The sequence below is a fragment of the Callospermophilus lateralis genome, chromosome 2, assembly GCF_048772815.1.
Source record: "Callospermophilus lateralis isolate mCalLat2 chromosome 2, mCalLat2.hap1, whole genome shotgun sequence".
Taxonomy (NCBI): Eukaryota; Metazoa; Chordata; class Mammalia; order Rodentia; family Sciuridae; genus Callospermophilus; species Callospermophilus lateralis.
In genome coordinates, this window is record NC_135306.1 from 108,807,960 (window position 1) to 108,828,983 (window position 21,024).

At 49.9% G+C, this 21,024-nt stretch overlaps 1 protein-coding gene across 2 annotated transcripts; it reads right to left on the reverse strand.

The window, feature by feature from the left end:
- Positions 1-804: 804 nt before the first annotated feature.
- Positions 805-15,095, reverse strand: Abcg4 (ATP binding cassette subfamily G member 4). 2 transcript variants are annotated; one of them, XM_076843702.1, is made up of 15 exons: positions 14,866-15,095; positions 13,886-14,143; positions 9,064-9,181; positions 8,818-8,950; positions 8,634-8,684; positions 8,292-8,437; positions 7,076-7,199; positions 6,838-6,952; positions 6,476-6,618; positions 5,563-5,661; positions 5,178-5,346; positions 4,978-5,078; positions 3,035-3,193; positions 2,763-2,881; positions 805-2,546 (listed from the first exon to the last, which is right to left on the reverse strand). In XM_076843702.1, exons 2-15 carry the CDS (start codon positions 14,121-14,123, stop codon positions 2,321-2,323), a joined length of 1,941 nt encoding a protein of 646 aa, XP_076699817.1. In that variant the 5' UTR covers positions 14,124-14,143; positions 14,866-15,095; the 3' UTR covers positions 805-2,320. The 2 variants fall into 2 exon arrangements, with proteins under 2 accessions (XP_076699817.1, XP_076699816.1); XM_076843701.1 differs by lacking the exon at positions 14,866-15,095 and adding an exon at positions 14,784-14,855.
- Positions 15,096-21,024: the final 5,929 nt, after the last annotated feature.

Consider the following 21,024-nt stretch of genomic DNA (forward strand, 5'->3'; position numbering starts at 1 on the left):
TCCTGGGGTGCCAGGAAGCTGGCAGGACTGGTGCCAGTGCCTTCCTTCAAACTCCAGGCTTCAGGCCAAGGAGAGCAGAGGGTGAGACAATGTGCTGCTTCTTGGGTTGTCCTGCCACTAGTACTCAAGGCCCTCTAAATCTTACCTACTCCAAACCTCTGGCCTGAAGTCCTGGTGGCAATGATTCAGCCTTGGGAAGGGTCACTGAGTAGGAAGAAAAGGAAAAGTTGAATTAAGCCCAGTGAGATCCCTGCCACTCCCATCCTAGGATGAGGTTACCCTCCTCCATGAGCACAGCTGGAACTCAGTGAGTCCCGAAGAGAGTCATGTATCACTAAGGCAAGAACAAGAACACATCCATGTAACAGATACAGGGTACCCACATGCAGCATGCGGATCCACCACGAACAAGGAGTTTGATCAATGCCAAGAGTGAGTCTGGAGTCAGAGGATCTGGTCTCTAGGCCTAGTTCCACCTCCACTACCTGAGAGCCCTTGGCAAGTTACTTAGCCCAAGCTTCAGTTCTCTCATCTGTCAATCCATGACAATGTGAGATTGTCATGAAGGATAGATAGGACTGGGTTGGCATGGGCCTCCCTTGAAATAAGGAACATGAAACATTGGTAAGATGGAAAGCATGATACAAATATTTCAAAAGATATTCATTTTCTGGCTTGACAATACAGGATCATCTCCTGCCACAGTCTCCCTAAACCTGCTGACATCTTACCAAGTGCTCTGAAGACCCTCTTACAGCCCATGTTACCGAGTGTCAAACCCACACACATTCACACACAGCATACTGTATAAATATAGGTTTTATTAATAATGGATGAAATCCCACAAATACAACTGGCATCTCTGTGTAATGAGAAGAATCTGTGGCAGGGCGAGGGAACATGGAGAGGTATGTATACAGGAATAAGGGGGAAAAGAAACCTGGGGGAAGGGGCAACCAGAAGTAGAAGGAGCCTAGACCCACCAGGAAAGCCAGACATGCTGTAGGTATGTCTGCCACCTTGGTGCCCAGGGCACAGTGTTATGATGCCTAGGGGCCACCTGCTGATAGGAAGGAGGTGGAGAGACATGGACAGAGTTGGAATGAGCAGCAAGTGGCCAGGAAAGGGGCAGGACAGTGGAATACCAGCCTGGAGTGCAAAAGGAGGGCCGTGGGATGGCGGTGGTCAAGCCAACTTATTCCCATGCTTGTGCTTATTGGGTCCTCAACTCCAGAAGGCTGCTGTTGTGTGCCACCCCTGGCTTGGAGGGAGAGAAGACTGGAGGGTAGACTCCTACCAATCCTGGAGAGGAGACACCCTGGGCAGAATCAGCCTTATCCTTCGAGTCTCCAAAGTGGGATCCCCAGAAAGGAGGCTGGCACTGCCTTCCCCACAGAACCCACCACCACCACGCCACCATCACTCTTCCTCTGAACCACAGGGGATGATGCATGTGTGGGGCTGAGATTGCCTGTTTTCGTGTATGTGCCTGTAACTCTGGAGAGGGGAGGGAGCATGTGGAACTGTGTGTGTCAGGAGCAGCAAGAAAGGAGGGTTGGGTCTTCGCCTGCTCACCCCCCAGAATAAAGTGCATTCTCCAGTTCCAGTGACAGGTGGGAAAGAAACACAGACGTTATTGCAAAGATGCCACCAGGCCCTGCCCCCCACCAAAGCTATAGGGAGGGGGATGAGATCTCCCATGACCTCTCCAATCTCCAGGATTAGGAGTGGTGACCCAGACAGAACGCCTAGCTTTTGTCATAGCAGATTGTCCACATAAGCCAGGGTCTGGGGGGGGGGGAGAGACTTCCAGAGTCCCTTTCTATTCCATCCCAATGTCCATAATGGGACTCCCAGGGGACCCGACCCCCAGGGCCTAGCCCTGGAACTCTAACCTTACAGCAGCCTGGTTTACAAACACTGGTGTGGTGAGGACCCCCACAGAGGGAGCCACTTTGGTCAGTTGTTAAGTGGAAGCCCCATAAAACCTGGGTCTCCAAGACAGACAACAGAAGAGAGTGCTGTGGGCAGAAAGGGGGGGCAGCCTCCCAGTCTTTGCATGCAGGTGTTGGTGAGAGTAGGGAGGAAGCTACAAACCGCATCAACTTGGGAAGACTCCTGGGTGTGGTGGGGTGGGATGGAGCCCCCACCCCCAGGGCCAAGGCTGGGAGCACAGTCCTCCAGCCAGCCTGTGGAACAGCTGAGGGAGGGGAGGTGGCTGCACCAGCAACGGGGTGCCCAAGTTCTACAAGGTTAAAACAGTCCCAAAGGGCTGGGTGCGCACTGCTGCGGGGGCTGGGCACAGGCCAGGTGCAAGACTCTATCTCTCAGACTTGACCCGGTAACGGAGCACAAGGTATGCCAGCAGTCGCAGGGCCAGGAAGAAGATGCCCAAGACCAGGAAGTCCATGTAAAGCTTGGCATCCTCCACATCCAGCGCTCGCAGGATACTCTGTGGTTCCCGGAATGGACAGCGCTCCTCTAAGCATGTCAGGTCTCCTCGCTCCATGCCATAGATGGTAAGAATCACACCCTCAAAGCCATACCTAGGCAGGCAGGGGCATCAGAGCAGTACACAGCACAGGAAACCTGCTCTCTCAACAAATCACCAAACCCCAAACCTCATCCCTGGGGGCCAACCAGAGTGCCCCTGCCCAAAGGGTGGTGGAGCAGGCACTAGACAGCACAGCATAGTAGGAGCTGGGCAGGCGCTCCTGCATAGAGGGGAGGGACGGGGAGGGCACAGGGAAAGAGGCACTGACCTGACATAGGAGAGGTAGGAGCTCCACTGCAGGTAAGTGGGGATGGTCTTGAAGCTGACGAAGAAGCCAGAGAACAAGAGGACAGGGATGGCAGTAACTGGGCCCACAAAGGTGGCTACCTGGAGGGGAGGCAAGGGAGCTAGGCCATCACAGGGGTGACCAGGACTAGGGTGGCCCAGTTGCCCAAGTGTCCATCCCACTCACGCCAGCCCTTGATTTCTCACTTGATACTCTATCCCCACTTGAGAATCCTCACATGACAACCTTCCCACCTGTAAGGAGTTGGAGGCAGCTCCAATCAATAGTCCCAAAGACTGGGCCACTAAGGCAGTGGCAGTGGCCAAGGCCGAGAAGAGCAAGAAGCGGCTGGTCTCAGCTGGCTGGCCTGTCATCCAGTACACAATGCTGCAGTACACCACTGGGCACACAACCTGGAGAATGGGCACAGAGCTGAGCAGGGAACTTGGAGCCATGGGCATGGTGGCCAAGAACCTCCATTCCACCTGGGAATGAGCCCCTAGAACACCTATTCCCCATGCCTATCCTGCCTCCATTCTTGTTCATGCTGTCCCCAGATGGACACATGTTCCCCTTCTCCCTGACCATGTGAACCTCACTCATCTTCCCAAACCATCTCTTCCATGAGGCCTCTCTAACTGGTTTGGGCACAGTGACTTCTCCTTCCTCTGAGTGCCTAAAGTCCTTCTTCTCTACACCAGTTCATTCCTCATATTTTTTTAAAAAATTTTCTTATGTTATTAATGAATTAATTTCTCCTTAGGAGAGTGTTTTGTTCCTCCTGAAGTCTATCAACTCTGTAGACACAAAGAAGCAGATTCAGGATCAACAAGTCCAGAGATATAATATACAACCTGGAGACTATTAATAAAATTATATTATTAAGTGGATACATTTTAGCTGATATGTTGATTTGCTTCATGTTGCTATTACATGTATCCCATAAAATCATGTTTTAGCTGGTTGCCATGGTGCACGCCTGGAATCCAAGCATCTAGGGTGGCTGAGGCAAGAGGATCACGAGTTCAAAGCCAGCCTCAGCAGCAGCGAGGCACTATGCAACTCAATGAGACCCTGTCTCTAAATAAAATACAAAATAGGGCTGGGGATGTGGCTCAGTGGTCCAGTGATCCTGAGTTCAATCCCAGGTACCCACCCCCCAAAATAATCATGTTGTAAACCTCAAAAAGGAAACAATTTTTTATCAGTTCTGGAGATGGAACCCAGGACCTCATGCATGCTAGGCAAGTGTTCTACCATTGAGCTACCCCAGTCCCCAAAAATAATTTTTTAAAAGAAAGACTGTGATTTGGAAATCCTGTAGAGTTTTGAATTATAAATTACAAATGTGAATTTCTTAGATGACTTAAAAAAAATTAGACTAGAAACTCCTAGAAGCAGGGACTGAGCCCACTATATCACTAGGTACAGTTGTGCAAGTTGTTCCTTGCATAAACGTGCCCAAGCAGAGGCCAAGATCCAGTTTGTATTCTTCTCCCTGAGCTCCGACACAGTGAAGTGTCCACTCTGAGGAAGGAGCACTTTTTTTTTTTAACGTGGTAGGAGCAAGGTGATAGTGGCAATAACAAAATTAGCTAACATTTCTTGAGCACTTAGTATATGCCAAGCACTATTCTAAGAACCTTGCATTCATCCAGTCATTTCATTCTCAAATAATCCAGAGGTAGTTAGGGTCGTCATTCCATTTTATAGATGGGGACATTGAAGCAAAGGTGACTTGCCCAGTGCCTTGCATCTTGCGAGTGGTAGTAAGGGTCCAGAGCCTATACTACTGCCTCTAGTAAGATCTGTTTTGTTTTGTTTCTTTTTTCAGTGCTTGGGATTGAACCCAGGCCTCATACATGCTAAGAAAGCGCTTACCACTGAGATAAACTTCCTACCCTTAAGAAGATTTAGAGTCATTTGCAGGATTACTATTATCATCATTTTCTGTTGGCTGCCAGTTGTTCCCACTAAAGTGTTACACAGAACAAAGTTTCTATCATCAGTCTAATCTGTTGCTGTATCCTTAGTGGCTGGGTAGAGCCTGGTGCATGAAGGTATGTACCATCTATTTGCTTAGTGAATAGAAGGAAGAGAAAGGGCGGAAGGCCAGAAGGTTAAGGGAGCTGGCAAGCAAGGAAAGAGGGGGCAAGAGAGCTGGTAGATGTGGGCAGGTAGGAAGTACAAGGCTCACCTGAAAGGGTACATCGGCCATGGTCTTGGCCAGGTAATACGCTTTGAGGCTGTACCAGTAGTTGAGGTGCTCCCTCATGAAGACCGCCATCTCTAAGGGGACTGAGAGCACAGGCAGATCAGGCACCATGGGCCAACCCCCTGGCCCCTCTGCCTTTTGCTCCAGCACCCACACTACACACCCTAGGCAACTTAGCTCACAGGTAAGCACGGTTGGCATGAGGGCAGCAAACATGAGGAACAGCATGGAGAAGAAGAGGCAGCCTGTGTTGTTGAAGACCTTGCTGGCATCGTCGCCAATGTGCAGGTAGAGGAGACCAATAAGCACGCCAATCACCACGTGAGACACAAACCGCAAGTGGGTCAGGACCTGTGGGAAGTACCATCACAGGACAGGGATGTGTCCCAGGCCAGGGATAGGCAGGCAACACTAGGGTAATAACTTGGGATTGTCCTGGGGGTTACATAGACCCAGAGGTGCATTGGAGGGTTACGGGGAGGGACCCCAATTCTCTTTCCACCTGCTGCTGTCATATAGCCCCAAAGGCTAGACCTGTGCTTCCTGTTCCCCAACTTGATGCCTCACCGTGTCCCTGAGGATGGACAAGAAGGTCCTCCTGAATAGGATGCAGAACTGAGTGAGAGTGCTGGTGGCAAAAGTGTGACTTTCAATGGGATCCACTTCCTGGGGAGAGGAAATGGGACCAGGTGAGGTTAACCCACCCACCTGCCACCCACCCAGCTCAGTGCGTGGGAAAACCCTAAGCGTTTCCCAAGGAGGGTCCCAGGCTGCAGAAGGAGAACCTCACCAGTGAAGCAGGCACCTGGAGGCGGGGCTCAGAGAAACTGTGAAAGGGAGGCGAGGAGGGGATAAAAGCTTGGAGGAGAGGAGATGGAAAGGTACTCAGGACACCTGTGATAGCTCACCAGGGCAGAACAGTCACTTCTCTAACCATTAATATTAACCCAAAAGGCTAAGTCCTTAAGGCCACCAGTTTCACAATGATATTTAATAATGATAAAAATGACAACCATAGCCAAGGGGTATCTCATCTAAGGAAGAGACCTGGCACTGGGCAAAAACCTGGGGTGTCCTAAGAGCTTTGTATGCTATCTGTGGGGTCCTCCCAGCCTCCTTGTGAGTTAAGTATCATCACCTCCAAGTTAGAGATGACAGAAAGCCACACTGGCCCATGAGGCCAGTGACTGTGTTGGTTTTGCCTACCAGAAGGGCCCGTACCAGCACTGAGGACAGCACCGACAAATGTTCAGAAAGAGTTTGCTGAATGAATAAGTGGAAGAAAAACCCGAAGCTCAATGAGGCCAAAGTGCCCAAGGTCACACAAGCCATAAAGAGTAGGTCCATTCCAACTCCGGGTTCCTCCTGGTACCCAGTGCCTCTGGGAGACAGCATCATGTGCCCGTCTGTGGCAGGGCATCACCCATGGTCCCATCTCCCCTCCCTGTTCTGCCCTCTTTGTCTTCTCCACCCTACTTACCGGAGGGCAAGTGGGGCAGGGGGCAGGGACCTCGTTCTTCTCAAGGCTGCTCTTCTTCTCAGCCATGGCACAAAGTCCATTCTGTACAGCCCTAAACAGCATGGGGTTCAGGTCTCCATACTCTCCAGAGGCCACCTCAATAACTGGGGACACAATGCAGAGGGCTCAGCTAAGATTTATCCTTGCTTCCCAAGGGCAAGTCAACCACTCTTGGGCAAAAACCTGGGGTGTCCTAAGAGCTTAGCCTGTGGCTAAGGCAGGTAACAGTGAGACCTCTGTCCCCAGGAGGCCTGAACCCATGACCCTCACCCCCAGGTTTGGCCTGGCACTGTATGCTAACCCCCGCCATTGTCCCCACTCACTGAAGTCAGCCGGGTTGTGGTAGGTGGGGCAATGCAAGCCAAGCCCCTTCAGATAGGGGATCAGGTTGGTGACCATGCCCTTGAAGATGCACTGACCCTGGCTCAGGATGTAGAGCTGAGGCAGAAAGAAGGATGAAGAAAACACAACCAGTGGACAGGCAGGGGCCCTGCCAGCACCTCCACTGAGCCCTCTCATCCCTCCTTCTCAGGCCAACTTTTGGGGCCCACGGACACTCACCTTGTCAAACATCTCAAAGAGCTTGGCACTGGGCTGGTGGATGGTGCAGATGATGGTACGTCCCCCATGGGCCAAGGACTTCATGAGGGACACCACTTGGAAACAAGAAGCACTGTCCAGACCACTGTCCAGAGAGAGGCCACCAGCGGGCCTGGTGAGGTGGGTGGGGCCAAGCAGAGGGAGTGTGCACGGTGGGGAAACTGCTGTGAAGGGCTAGAACTGGACACCCCCATATCCTATACGACCTACAGGTTCAGGCACTTGGAGGTACCCCCAGAAGCCCAGAGCACTGTAAAATGTAACAAGCCTATACTGAGCACCTGTTGTATGCACCTATTGTGTGATTAGGATGATGCAGAAATACCACATTGGTCTGGAGGGAGAGAAAGACAAGCTCATGGATGATGTTAGGGAATGTGGGAGGTGCTGGAGCAATTGGGGGGATGCAGGGGTAGGGGGGAGAGGTGGGCCGGGGAGAGGCAGCTGGGGGGGAGTTGGGGGGAAGTCAGAGAAAATCCCTGAGTGAGTCTGCAAGAAGTGAGAGCTGAGCTGGTGAGGAGGAAGGGAAGGAGCGGCAGTGAAGGGCATTCTAGGCAGAAGACACAGCATGGGCAAAGCTTAGAGGCATGAAGCACATGGTTTGACCAGGGAGTTACAAGCAACTCAGTGTTATTAGAGCATAAAATACAAGACAGGAGGCTGGCGAATTGGGTTCAGAGCAGGACTTTGTTCTGAGGGTAAATGAGACTCATTGCATATTTTGAAGGGGAGGGGAGGGGGTCAGGCCAGAGTTGTCTTTAGAAAGTCAACTCTGGCTGCAGGCTGGAGGAAGGATCGCTTGAGAGAGACTGGAGACGAGGAGATGAGCATCTGTCGATGATGTCCTGAACTCAAACATGGGCACTGGGGATGGGCAGAGCGAATTTGAGAGCTACCAAAAGTAGGTGTAACCAACAGGACTTGGTGACTAATGGCTGTGGGGGACAGGAGAGGGAGGCAACAATCAAAGGAAACATCCAGATCTCTGCCTGGGTGAAGATGGGGCTGCTTGTTACAACAGGATTGGTGAGGATGGAGATGAGGAGTCGGCCCTTATCTTGGCCTCAGGAGGCTGCAAACAGGGGCTCTAATCTCCAACCACATAGAAGATGCAGCCTTGGGTCCTGGCTTGGGCTGAGGGGTGGGGAAGTTGAGGTGAGAGGTGGGAAAGAACTACCTGGTGGGCTCATCAAAGAACATGACAGGCGGGTTGTTGACCAGCTCCAGGGCGATGGCCAGACGCTTCCTCTGCCCACCAGAGAGCAGGGCTGTCCTCGTGTGGGAGCAGGACATCAGGCCCAGTGCCGTCAGGATCTCTGTCACCTGGACCCACCCCCACCCAGCCCAGGTCAGCTTCAGAGTCTTAGTTTCCCCCAGGCACCACCCTGACTTCACAAAGAATCTCCCTTAAGCCCCTTGTCCCCACTTGTTTGCCACACTTCCACCCCTAACTCTGGGTCCTACAATTCATTAGCCCCACAGAGGGCAGCTGTCCCTAGGCCTTCCCTATCCCACTCACCAGTTCCTTCTTCACCTCTTGCTTCTCACTCAGCTTCAGGTTGGCTGAGACCTGGGGCCCAGAGGGCAGGAAAGAGATGCATGTGTGGGAGGTGGTACTGCCTTGACCCCTCAGCTGAGGAAGGGGATGCAGGCAGCAGATGGAAGGGGATGCTAGGAAGAGCGGGTGGCCATCCAGCCCTCACCATCATGGCTTCCAACACCGTGAGGTGTGGCAGCAGCATGTCATCCTGCATGATGTAGCAGGACATCTTGCGGAAGGTCCTCAGGTCCCGCGGCCTTCCATTGACCAGGATCTGCCCCTTCATTCCAGACTCTCTGCAGGGACATCCATTGAGGACAAGGGTCAAAGGCACTTCAAGACACCTGTGATCCCCAATGGACTCTTCTTTCTGAGTTCTGTCTCCATCCTTCCCCATCTTTGTCCTCACCTGTATCCTGCCAAGATGTTCATGAATGTGGACTTGCCAGCCCCTGAGGGGCCCATGATGCCAATCAGCTCCCGGCGGCAGAATTTACCAGATAGGCACTTGAGAAGAGTCTTATAACCTGCAGTGAGGAAGGGAGGAATTTTTGGTCAGGGCTGTAGTGAACAGAGGCACCCCTGTGGTGATCAGTGAAATGCGTAGTTCCTGCTCAGTGTGATTGGGTTAAGAGGCACCCCCCACCAGAGCCCCGAAAGTGACCCAAAGTCTCGCCTCATCCTGCCCTTTCAGAAATGGCACCCACTAATGTCAAAGTCCGAAGGCTGTGGGAATACCTGTGCATCTCACCGACAGCTGCAGAGGAGGAATCAAAGTCCAGAGAACCCTGCTCTTCTTCCCTGTCTCAGGGCCTCTGGAAGGTTTTCATACCAATCCGGTCTGAGCTGGCTGACTGTCTCTGGGTTCCCACAGCACTTCTGGTATGCCAGCATGTCTGTTAACTGATGTGCCCGTCACTTGCCCTCCTCCCCAACCTCTTAGTAAGCTCCTTAAGGGCAAGGCCTGTGTCTTATTCATCTTTGTAACCTTAACAGTCTGTCTGGCATGTAGTAGATCCTCAGTAAGTGTCCATTCTATAAGTATGTATTCTCAGAGCTTTTGCCTCAGTTTGGAAAAACTGCCTTCTTTGTGTTTTCCCTCTCTTCCAAGCTTGTCTCTCCAGCCCCTAACATGGCCCAACGAAATCCCACTTTTCATTTATTCAATGGGATATGTATAAAGAGCACCAGTATGGAGTTAGGCAGATCTAGGTTCAAATTCTGGCTCTAAACTTACCAGCTGTGTGAACTCAGGCAAGTTGCTTAACCTCTCTGAGCTCCAGGTCCCTCGTCTGTAAAATGAGGATGATAGTGCCCATCTCATAGGGTTGTTAGGAAAATTAAATGTAATAATTATGTAAAGCATATGACACAGTGCAACTTGGCACATAGTGTGATTTTTAAAAGCAACATTGTGCTGGGCATGGCAGTACATAATTGTAATCCCAGCAATTTGGGAGGCTCAGACAGGAGGATTGCAAATATGTGGCCTGCCTGGTCAACTCAGCAAGACCCTGGCTCAAAAAATAAAAATAAAAAGGCTGGGGGGAATGTAGAGTGTTTGTCTAGGATGCGTGAGGCCCTGGGGTCAATTCCTCCTATCACACACACACATACACAAAAGGTGACACTGTATCATTAATTTCACTTGACAAATGCTTATTGAGATCTACTATATACCAAACTCTCCACCCACCCCCAAAATAAGGAAGAACAGTGTTTGCACTCAAGAGCGTCACCATCTAGGTAAGACAGACAAGAAATCATGGATAATCTGAAGAAAAGTAAAGTAAGGTTTATAACAGAAGTACAAACAATGTGCCAGGAGATTATAGCAAATGGAATTGATAAGGGTAGAAAGGAAGGGGAAAAGCAGGAGGGGCTTCCTGGAAGAGGTGGCAGTTAAGTTAAAGATGAGCAAGATTTCAAAAGACAGAGGCTGTTCGGCTCTAGGAAAAAAAAAAACAATAACAACAAAAAACATGTATGTATACGTGTGTGTGTGTGTGTGTGTGTGTGTGTGTGTGTGTATAAATATATATGTGTGTATTCATTCCAGAGAATAGAGGGCAGAGACTGCATAGAGTTACCTGAAAGATGAAGCCAATATGGAGGGACTATCCTACTGTGCTTGAGACCTGCCTTGGTCAGGAGGAGACACCAAGCCCCTATCCTTCACCTAGCACCCTCCACAAACTCTGCAGAGCTCAGTCCCCTCTTCACTCTACCTCTATAACAGAGAGAGTGAATGGGTACCTTATTTAACCCACCATCCAGCTGTCCCTCTGGGCACATCTTGTTAGAAGGGGGATAACCTCCTGCCCACTGCGTGGGCCTGAACACACCAATCAGTTGGATGGTGCTCATTCCATCAGAGGCTCTTTTAACAACATGAATGAGGCAACTGGGACCAGGCACATAAGTGACTCACCCAAGGTCACACTGCAAATTCTCTGGGTAATTCTCTGGGTAAGAAAGTCATGGGTTTCAACCCTCTGCCTCAGTCATCCTCACATCAATCAGAAAGATGTTGGGTAAGCCAGGCACAGGGGTGTGTGCCTGTAATCCCAGCAACCCGGGAGGCTGAGGCAGGAGGAATACAAGTTTGAGACCAGCCTCAACAACTTAGTGAGGCTCTAAGCAGATTAGTGAGACCCTATTTCAAAATAAAAAATAAAAAGAGCAGTGGATGCAGCTCAGTAGCAAAGCATCCCTGGGTTAAATCCCCAATAACAAAAAAGGAAAAAAGAAACAAGAAAGATGTAGGGTGTGGGGGACCATCCTTGCACGTGACTGAGTCACACTCCCCGGCTGGGTGCTGAGGCGCTCAGTTGCAGAAATGTGGCAGAGCTTTCCCCACCCTTCTTGGGTCTGAGGATCAGTGTCTCGTGCATGGGTGTGTCTTGCTACAGCCCCATGGGTGAAGCTACGCTCACCTGTTCCTTTGTAATATAACCCCTTGCCCTGTTTAGGATAGAATCTTCCATGGAAGTGCCTTGGTGTGTCCCCTTCTCTTACTGTGCCCTTGGGTGTGGCCTACCCAGGTATCAGTCAACCTGCTGATAGTGGACATCATGAAGCTAGACTCAGCCCCCTGAAATCTGACCTCTTGCCTCATTTGAATGGCTTCTCCTCAATATAAGGGGTCAGCACGTGCTCTCGCTCTCTTTCTTTGGACCCTTAAGGTCAGAGGAGCCGTCACAGCGACCCCAAAGAAAAAGGTATTTGTGTCTCTTGTGTGGTTATTTCGTGTAGCCCAATTAGCCCAGTTTAACTGGAGTGACCCCTGAGCCTTTTAGTTGCGAGAACAGAAACCCAGCAGTAGGGCGGGTGGCATGCACTAGCCTAAGCTTTTCAGAGCCACTCACAGGAAGTGATTTCTTGTGAAAGGGAAGAAAATGGTGATGATGAACTTTCCCCTCATTCAGTCACAGCCAGGTGCTGGTCTAGCATAAATATCATCTTACATACATACTTGACTTTCACAGATATCAACTCAGCAGAGTTCTCCCAATAAGCCTGTGCAGTGGGTAGTATTATCATTCCTATCTACAGATGGGGAAAGTGAGGCCTAGGGAAGCTAAGCACCCTGCCCAAGGTCACACAGCTTCCAAGTGGCTAGGAATGCGGATGTCTGGACTCTGGCTGTGCCACAGCTGCTCAGCTTGCAAGGGGCCTGCCAGGCCTTCGGGCTGGAGAGACATCAAGTGTTCTAGTCCTGCCTCGGTCAATAACTCTGCAATTTTGTCAAGTCACTTAATCTCTAGGGCCTCCTGTTCCCATCTGTAAAAGAAGGATAGTAATATCTTCTCCCAAGGACTTAATAGGGTTATTATGAATATTAAGTGAATCATTAATAATAATGAATAGGAAAGTGTTTTGAAAAATAAGAAATGCCATATACACTTAGGGGAGAGCAGTGATAAGCCTTACTTGGGAGAGACAGAACTCTCCCCCCACCAAATCCCTTCCTTCTCCCCCCCCCCCCCCCCCCGCCACTTGCTTTCTGTCCTCTAGAGAAGGGAAGAAGGAATCCAGAGAAAAGAGAACTCAAGAGAGGAGGGCAGAGAGCAGAAAAGGGGGCAAAGGGAAGGGGTGGCAAAATGGCCAGTGAAGCGGAAATGAGGCTGGCAAGGTCAAAAGGAGAGAGAATCCCTGGTCAGAGATACCCACATGTGGCTGGTGAGCAGAAGCAGGCTGAGAGCAGGCCCATCAAGCCACATTTCTAAATTTCTCTTCATTTCTGCTTAAAGTTATGAAGAAATGAGAGGGTCAAGGAAATAACAAGTACCTCATCATTTTGCCCAGAGCTGATCTCAGGACACAAAGAGACTGCTCAGGGATCAGGCACTGGGCAGGGAGCCCAGATACCTCAGTTTCCATCGACTCACACCCTGTGGCCTTTTGGTCACCCATGGAAGCAAGGGTGGAGAGTGCAGAGACAGCTCAGGCTCTGAAGCACCCTAAACCTAGTTCTTAAGCCTCAGAGAACAATACCCCGGCTCCACCCCTGGCCCACACCCAGCTCTGGGAAACAAACCCAGCCTTTCCATTCCCAGCTCAGGATGTGCAGAGTAGGGATGCAAAAGATGGTCAGGGACTCAGGGATAGGGAAACTGGTGCTGAGGGGAAAGAGGTGGAACTCCTGTACTGGGCTTCTGGTTCAGCTCTGCCACTTACTAGCTGTGGAATCAATATTGTTTAAGTGACTCAATTTCCCTGGACCTCAGTTTCCTTATTGGTAACATGAGGATGACATCTATCCTGCCAAACCTCCACCCTTCTCTCTTGGGAGGACTGTGGCAAGAATGAAGTAAGATGACAAGAATGAGCACATCTTTCAAAATTGGTGCCAGGGGATAGTTAAAAATTGAGGACCCCTGCAGACACCCTTTACATACTATCCCTCACAGACAGGAATCCTCCAAAATAAACAAAGGAAAACTCATCAAGGACCCTTCAAGGATTAGAGGTCATAGGGTCTATTTAGAAGAGAAAGCTGGTTAATTGAACTTGGTGCCCACAAGTGTTCACAGATGTGGGAAGCAGGGATCCTGGTACCTCAACCGTGTGCATGCCGAGGGAGGGGCTGGGGTCCAGATTTTAGCGTTCCTACAGGGCCCAGCAGTACCCAACTTGAGAAACTTGCAAAGCAGGGGCTATCCAGGCCTCATTGCTCCTGAGAGGCACTTCCTCAAGAGCCCACAGTTCCCCACCAGGCTGCTCCCTACCCCTTTTTCGCCAGCAGGGCCCCTCCCGCACGGAATAAGACAGCTCCACGAACTCGATGTCCACCGCTGACCGCTTGGGTAGGTGGGAGAAGCGCTGGGCTTCTGTGATGTGGTTCTCCACCTTCTTCAGATGCGTGGTCAGCACAGGGGGCTCCGCCCCGTCCTCCAGTGCCACGGCCATGGCCACAGCCCCTGGCCCTAGTCCACAGCCCACGGCCTCCAACGCCTTCTCCGCCATCACTCCGCCCGCCGACTGGCCTGCAGAGAGAGGCCCTGCTCTGTTTAGGACAGATCCCCCAACCCCAGTTCAAAGCTCCCTGTTGTCTAATGCCGCCCAGCCCCCGCTTCCCCCGCCTGCTTCTCAGGACACATCCCCAACTGTTAGCACCCCTCTCTTCGTCGGGTCATCTGCCTCCCCCTCGCCCCACCCTCCCCACTCAGCGAGGCTCAGTCCCCACCTCTTCTTGGTCTGGGATAGCCCCAGCCTCCCTGGCCCCAGTCTGGCCCCAGTCAGGCCCTAGCTTGGCCCCTCCAAGCCCTGAGCTGCTCCTCCCCCCACCCCGCGCCTCTAATCTCCTTACCCCGCAGGCCAGCAAACCCCCGGGGACTGGATGTTGGAGGGGTGGAGGCGGGGAGGGCGCCGGCGGAGGCTGCCCACTAGGAGGTCAGGGTAGCAGGGAGAGCACTGCGTGGACCGGCAGAGGCGGAGAGGAGGCGGCTCTGCGCTCCCACTGCATCCCCCTCCCCAAGCCTGGCGATAAGCCTCCGCCGGCCCCTCCCGCCGGCGCCCCTGGCCCGGGGCGTCCCGGACTGTCCCCAAAGACAGGCGCACCCCACCGCTAAGTAAGCACCCCTGTGGTGGGCGAGCCCCCGCCCCATCTCCCGCACGCTCAGTCACCTTGACGCGCCCCAGGGCCGGGCCGGGCAGAGATGCTTAGCGCTGCCACCAGCCAGAGATGCAGACTCCGGGCTCTCCTTACCTGCCTCGGGCTGCGGCACCGGCGCCCCAGCTCCGGGTCCCGGTGGCCCGGGCCGGGGCGGGGCCGGGGCGGGACGAGCAGCAAGGGAGGGCCCGGCCCCGGGTCAGAGGAGATGACAAGGTTGTGGGGAGGGGCGGCTGGGGTCGCGCCCCTGCTTCGCTTGGCTGCGCACACTGGATCCCCGAGCCTGGTCTCCGGCGCTGGTGTCCTCCCGAACCCGCCAGGCGACTGCGTTCTCCTCCAAGCTACTGCTCGCCGGTCCCGCCGCTCTTAAAGGGCCCGTGCCTTTCCACAGCCCTCGGGGGGCGAGGATGGCGAAGGCGAGTGCAGTGCCCGCGGCGCGAGGGTCGGAGGAGGCGTTTGTGGACCCAGGACTGAGGGTTGGCGGGGAAGAATCGACTTGGGGGCGATAAGGAAGTTAGAGTGAAGGGGGACAGATCTCTGGAATATAGTCTAGGCAATGGTAGTGGAGGGGTGTGGGGCGCACATTCCGTCACTCTAAGGAATTGTGAAGCTGTCAGTCTTCGCATACAGAACCCATCCCCATCAATTTTCACCGGTTCTAGCTATTAAGCTAAAGCTCCTCCCATCCCCAAACCAAGCACAAAAGGTTTCAAAGAAGCGGGAGTCTTGGGACATTGGGATATCCTTCCTCCAACCCCATTCACACTTTCCCTCTCTAAGGAGGAGGACACTAGTTAAGATTGGACTTGGGGGAATTAATGTTGATTAAACTTGTATGAGACTTAAAAAAAAAAAAAGATTGGACTTGGGGAAGAGGTTGCAGGCAGCTCCAATATTAAACTGGTACCCATACTCAGCCTGCTCTGACTGTAGAAATCTTTATTCTGTCAGGCCAATCCAGGTCTCCAAAACAAGCACAAGGCTGATCCTGAAGGCATCTGTGTGTCAGGACATGCATAGGGCTCATGGACACTGCCTTGGACATCATGCACATGTGCATTCTCTCCCTCACCCTACAAACTTGCAGCCTTCTGTCCCCACAATGCTGTTGGAATTCCCTCTCCCTCAGTCCCACCTTTGCCCATTGCCCTCAGCCCCTGCCTGCCCCAGCCTCTGTGTCTTCAAGGGGTAAAGTAGGTTAGCCAGCCAAGACACGTGACCTGAGCTTTTAAGTTCCCACCTGTCACACAGCAGAGATGCATGGGAGAGAGGCTGCTGGCTTTGCTTCCACCACTGAGGTTTCTCCAGACTGCAGCAGCAGAGAGGTTACTAGCAGTCAAACTTCTCCTCCACTCCCCCCACAGCATCTTCTCCACAGCTTGATGGGCTAGCGGCCCCTACAGGGCATCTCCAGGCCCCACCCTGTAACTGTGAAGTTTATGTGGGTTTTGGACCTTTCTTTTCCTAACTACTCTCCACCCGCTGCCCACCACCATTCCTTAGAACTAACCTTCCCATTTTCTAGATAGGCCCTGCATTCTCCAAGTTAACTTTCAGTGCTCGACTATAGAAGCCCTGATCCCCCAACAATTGGATTTATTTAACAACTACTGCAGATGCACCAGGCATTTTCTCATTTAATCCTCATAATATCTCGAATGAGGTAGGTTTTTCAGCCCTTCTTTAGAGATAAATAAATTGAAACAATATGCTCAAGGGGAACATCTAGGCAAAAGCTGGGCTTGAATCCCAAAGCCCCTGCTAATTGGTCCTTTAAGAGCCTTATACCCAAATGGATGATCTCCGTTCATTTTCTAAACAGGCTTCTTATCTTCCCCACCTCTTCTTATCTTCCCCCCGCATTTGCAATGCGGAGAATCAAACCCAGTGCCTCACACATGCTAGGCAAGTGTTCCACTACTGAGCTGCAACCCCAGCCCATCCTTATCTTTTAATACCATTTCTCCCCATTCCCTATCAAATAACTTTCAATTCCCAGGAAAATTTCCTACCCTTTCTGAGGAATGTAGTCACCCATTCCCCATCTTCTGAGACCAACATTTCCATGTCTTCTATCAGTTTTCCACATTGTGGAATTTATACTCCATATCCTAGAACAGTGGTCCTCAGCCTTGACTGACAGTTGGCATCTCGTGGAAAATTTTCAAAAGTTGTCCAGATACCACTCCAGATGCAGTCATTCTGACTCCAAGGGTGGGATCCAGACATTAGTATTTTTAGAAGCTCCCTCCCGGTGATCCTGCTGAGCAGACAAAGCTGAGAGCCACTGACCTAGATGAACCTTCCATTCCTTGGGTTAGAACCCCTGAGCCCCTGAGGGCTTGGAATATAGCTCAGTTGGTAGAGTGCTTACCTTGCATGCACAAGGCCCTGGATTCAATCCCCAGAACCACAACAAAACAAAACAAAAAAACAAATAAACAAAAAACCTGCCATGTGCCTGTGCTCCACTAAAGAACCCTTTCTTCTCTGGAACAAATTTCCCCATTCTCTAGGATACCCTCTCCCCGTTTTGTGAACAGATCTTCCACATCCTGAACTTCAGTCAAAAGATATGCTTTGAGGGCTGGGGATGTGGCTCAAGTGGTAGCGCACTCGCCTGGCATGCGTGCGGCCCGGGTTCAATCCTTAGCACCACATACAAACAAAGATGTTGTGTCCACCGAAAACTAAAAAATAAACATTAAAAAAAATTTTAAAAAAAAGATATGCTTTGAGGGCTGGGTTTGTGGCTCAACGGTAGAGCACTCGCCTAGTACATGGCGAGGATCTGGGTTCGATCCTCAGCAACACATAAAAAAATAAATTAATAAAAAAGGTTAAAGAAAAAAAGAAGATATGCTTTGTAACCTTGGCAATATCTTTTACTAGTTCTGTATTCTTTTTTCCCATTTAAAAATAAATTTATTGGACACATAATACTTGTCATATTTATGGGGTAGACTGTGATATTTCAATACATGTATACAATGTGTAATTATCAGAGTAACTGACATACCCATTACCTCACAAATTTATCATATTTGTTTTGGAAACAATCAAAATCCTCTCCACTAGCTTTTTTTTTTTTTTTTTTTTGAGTGCTGAGGATTGAACTCAGGACCTTGTGCATGTAAGGCAAGCACTCTACTGACTGAGCTATATCCCCAGTCCTCTACTAGCTATTTTGAAATATACAATTAATTATTATCAACCATAGCTACCCTCTGTGTTATATAATGCCCAAATGGACCCCCCCCAATTTTCCTTCCATTCTCTGAGAGTGATCCTCCCTTTTCTCAAAGATGGTCACAACTCTTACACCAGAGCCCCACATCCTTCCTGGGCATGTTCTCTGAACCCACACAAACAAGGATTGATGATAATTGGCTTAAGAGAAGCAAGGCAGAAGAAAATTCTTGTCTTAGCTTAGGGCCATGAGCTAATCTAACAGACTCAGGCTGCTCTGGGCAGGGATTTGTGGGAGAAGCAGTTAGTAAGGAGATTTAAAGGCTTGTGGGTAAAAAGAGGGTGACAAGGTCCTATAGGATCTGGAAAGGACTTCCACTGGGGACTTGTCAACTAGCCCAGCTCTGCTTCCACCACTCCCAAGTTTTTTTATCCCTTGCCCCATTGTGAATTTCATTTGTAGACAGATTTTGAAGTATTTGTCAATGGGAGGGCCCTCTACTGGTCATTTTGGGATGTGCAACCCAGGTCTGCAAAGGAGGACTGGATAAAGGAGACTGACAGAGCCCTCTCCTTTTTCAGGCCCATCTTAGGGTAAGGCAGCAAAGTCTACTCTCTCTATTGGTTCCTAGAGGCAGACAGTGAATCAGAGGCGGTGGAGGAACAACTACTGATTGCCTTTCCTGATCTCTTGGGGACTAGGTGGGCTTTGCTGTTACCTTTTTTCAATCTTTATTAGCTAGGTGTAGTGATATGTACTATAGTCCTAGCTACTTGGAAGGCTGAGACAGGATGACACTTGAGCCCAGGAGTTCAAGGTCATCCTGGGCAACATAGTGAGATTCCTTCTCAAAACAAACAAACAAACAAAAAGAAAACTTAATTGCAGCTGGGCATGGTGACACCTGCCTGTAATCCCAGTAACTCCAGGGGCTGAGGCAGAAGGATTTGAGGCCAGCCTCAGCAACTTAACAAGACCCTGTCTCAAAGTAAAAAATAAAAAGGATTAGGGATGTGGTTCAATGGTAAAGTATGCCTGGGTCCAATCCCCAGTACCAAAAAATAAAAATAAAAATTTAAAACTTAAATAAAAGAACCTGAACTCCCTCCACACTCTTTGGCTTTTTTTTTTTTTTTTTTTTTGTGGAACCAGCCTTAAATCAGGCGTTTTCCCACCCAGCTTTGCTCTATGGCCTATTGCCCTTCCCCTAACACAGGGCTGATGAGACAGGGCACTGCTAGTAGGTGTTCAAAATGCCTTATTTCCCTTGGTCTCTTCTACTCCAGTGACCCCTGTCTTACTTAGCAGCTTACCTCCCTGTGGTCATCCTTTGGACCCTAAATAGTTCCATTTTAAAATGTCTGATTTCTAACCATGAACTTTCCTTTCTACCTGATAAGCTTTAGAAGCTTTTTGAAACCTCCCATGCTTTGGTTCTAACTACTACCTTTCAGTCTCCCAGACACTCCCTGTCCAGTTTGGACTTCATGATCCCTCTCCAGCTACTCTAATTGCCTAGCTCCTTGGCACCATGTAATAATCCATGCCCTGTCCACTGCTATAGATCTACCTTGTAGTGTATCTTCTATTTTGTTTCAAAGATGCTAGTACCTGCCGCCAAGAAGTCATATGGTTGTTTTGAGGTTCCCACTGCCTCATCTTGTTTTTCAGTCTTAGCTGGGTCTTTGGGTGGTCTTACTTCTATATCTTTCTTTCTCTCTCTCTCTCTCCTTTTTTTTTTTGGTACTGGGAATTGAACCCCAGGGCTTCATACATGCTAGGCAAGTGCTCTAGTACTGAGCTGCACCCCTTGCCCTTTCAAAATTTTTGAGATATGGTCTTGCTAAGTTGCCCAAGCTTACCTCAAAACTTGTGATCCTGCCTCATCTTCCTGAGTAGCTAGCTGGGATTAGAGGTGTGTGCTACTATGCCCTGCCTACTTCTATACTTTTTTGTTTCTTTGGTGCTAGTGAACCTAGGAGCATTCTACCACTGAAGTACAACCCTGGCCCTCTTTCTATTTTATATTTTGAGACAGAGTCTAAGTTGCCCACGCAGACCTCAATCTTGTGGTCCTGCTGCTCAGCCTCCCAAATTGCTGGTATTACAGATGTGCGCCACCATACCCAGCACTCATCTTTTAATAGCATTTCTGAAAGTTGACATTTCTTATAATCTTCTTAATCCAACACATTACCCTTTGATAACTTTAATTTATCAAGAGAGACCACCAAACTGACATTCCACTCATACCTCCTACAAACTAAATCTATGCCCACTTTCATTCTTCCCTTCTTCTTTCTCAAGGGAGAATCTTCAGTCCTTTCCAAGTATTATCTTTTTCCTCTCTGTTTCTTTCCCACTCAAAATCTAGCATCTTACTCTATCAAATATTCCTTCTCTTGTATTTTCTAAGTCTTGCTGGCCTTTTCTCCTCGACCCTCAAATATACTCCAGTCCCTTCCCCTTGGGAACTTAACCCTAAGCTCCACGGGGACAGAGATATTCCCATTCCTTTCCAAGTTTTATTTACTTACTTGCCCTCCATATTTTTTTCCTAACCAAGAAATCCAAACTATTTAGCATAATATGGAGTTTTCATAATCTCCCCTACCTTTCCATCTCAGCCTTAACTCCTTCTGCTACTGTACAGGGAATGGGTATGTTCCTCATTCACTTCCCAATCTTGAGCAAAATTCATTCATCCATTTAACATTCATTGAGTGTCCATATTCACTGTCATAATCTCACAGGTTTGGAATAACTTATTCCTTATTAACTATTCCTCTCTTCTCACCTTAAAGAATCACTTCTCTTTCATATGTACTTAGCACTTCAGTGCCCTTCTCTGATTGTGGACTTGCCCCAAGTAGGATAAGACAGGCACCAGCTTCAACTCCTAAGCTCCCTGCCTGACACCCTTTAAGAAAGACAGGGTATCTACTTAAATCTTCAGATATTATATAATTCATGGCTTAATGTTTTCTTTGAATTATACAGATGAAATGTGGGTCACCACAATCTTTTCAGAACTGTCTTTTAAAGTCTTAATTTGGTCTTGGTCA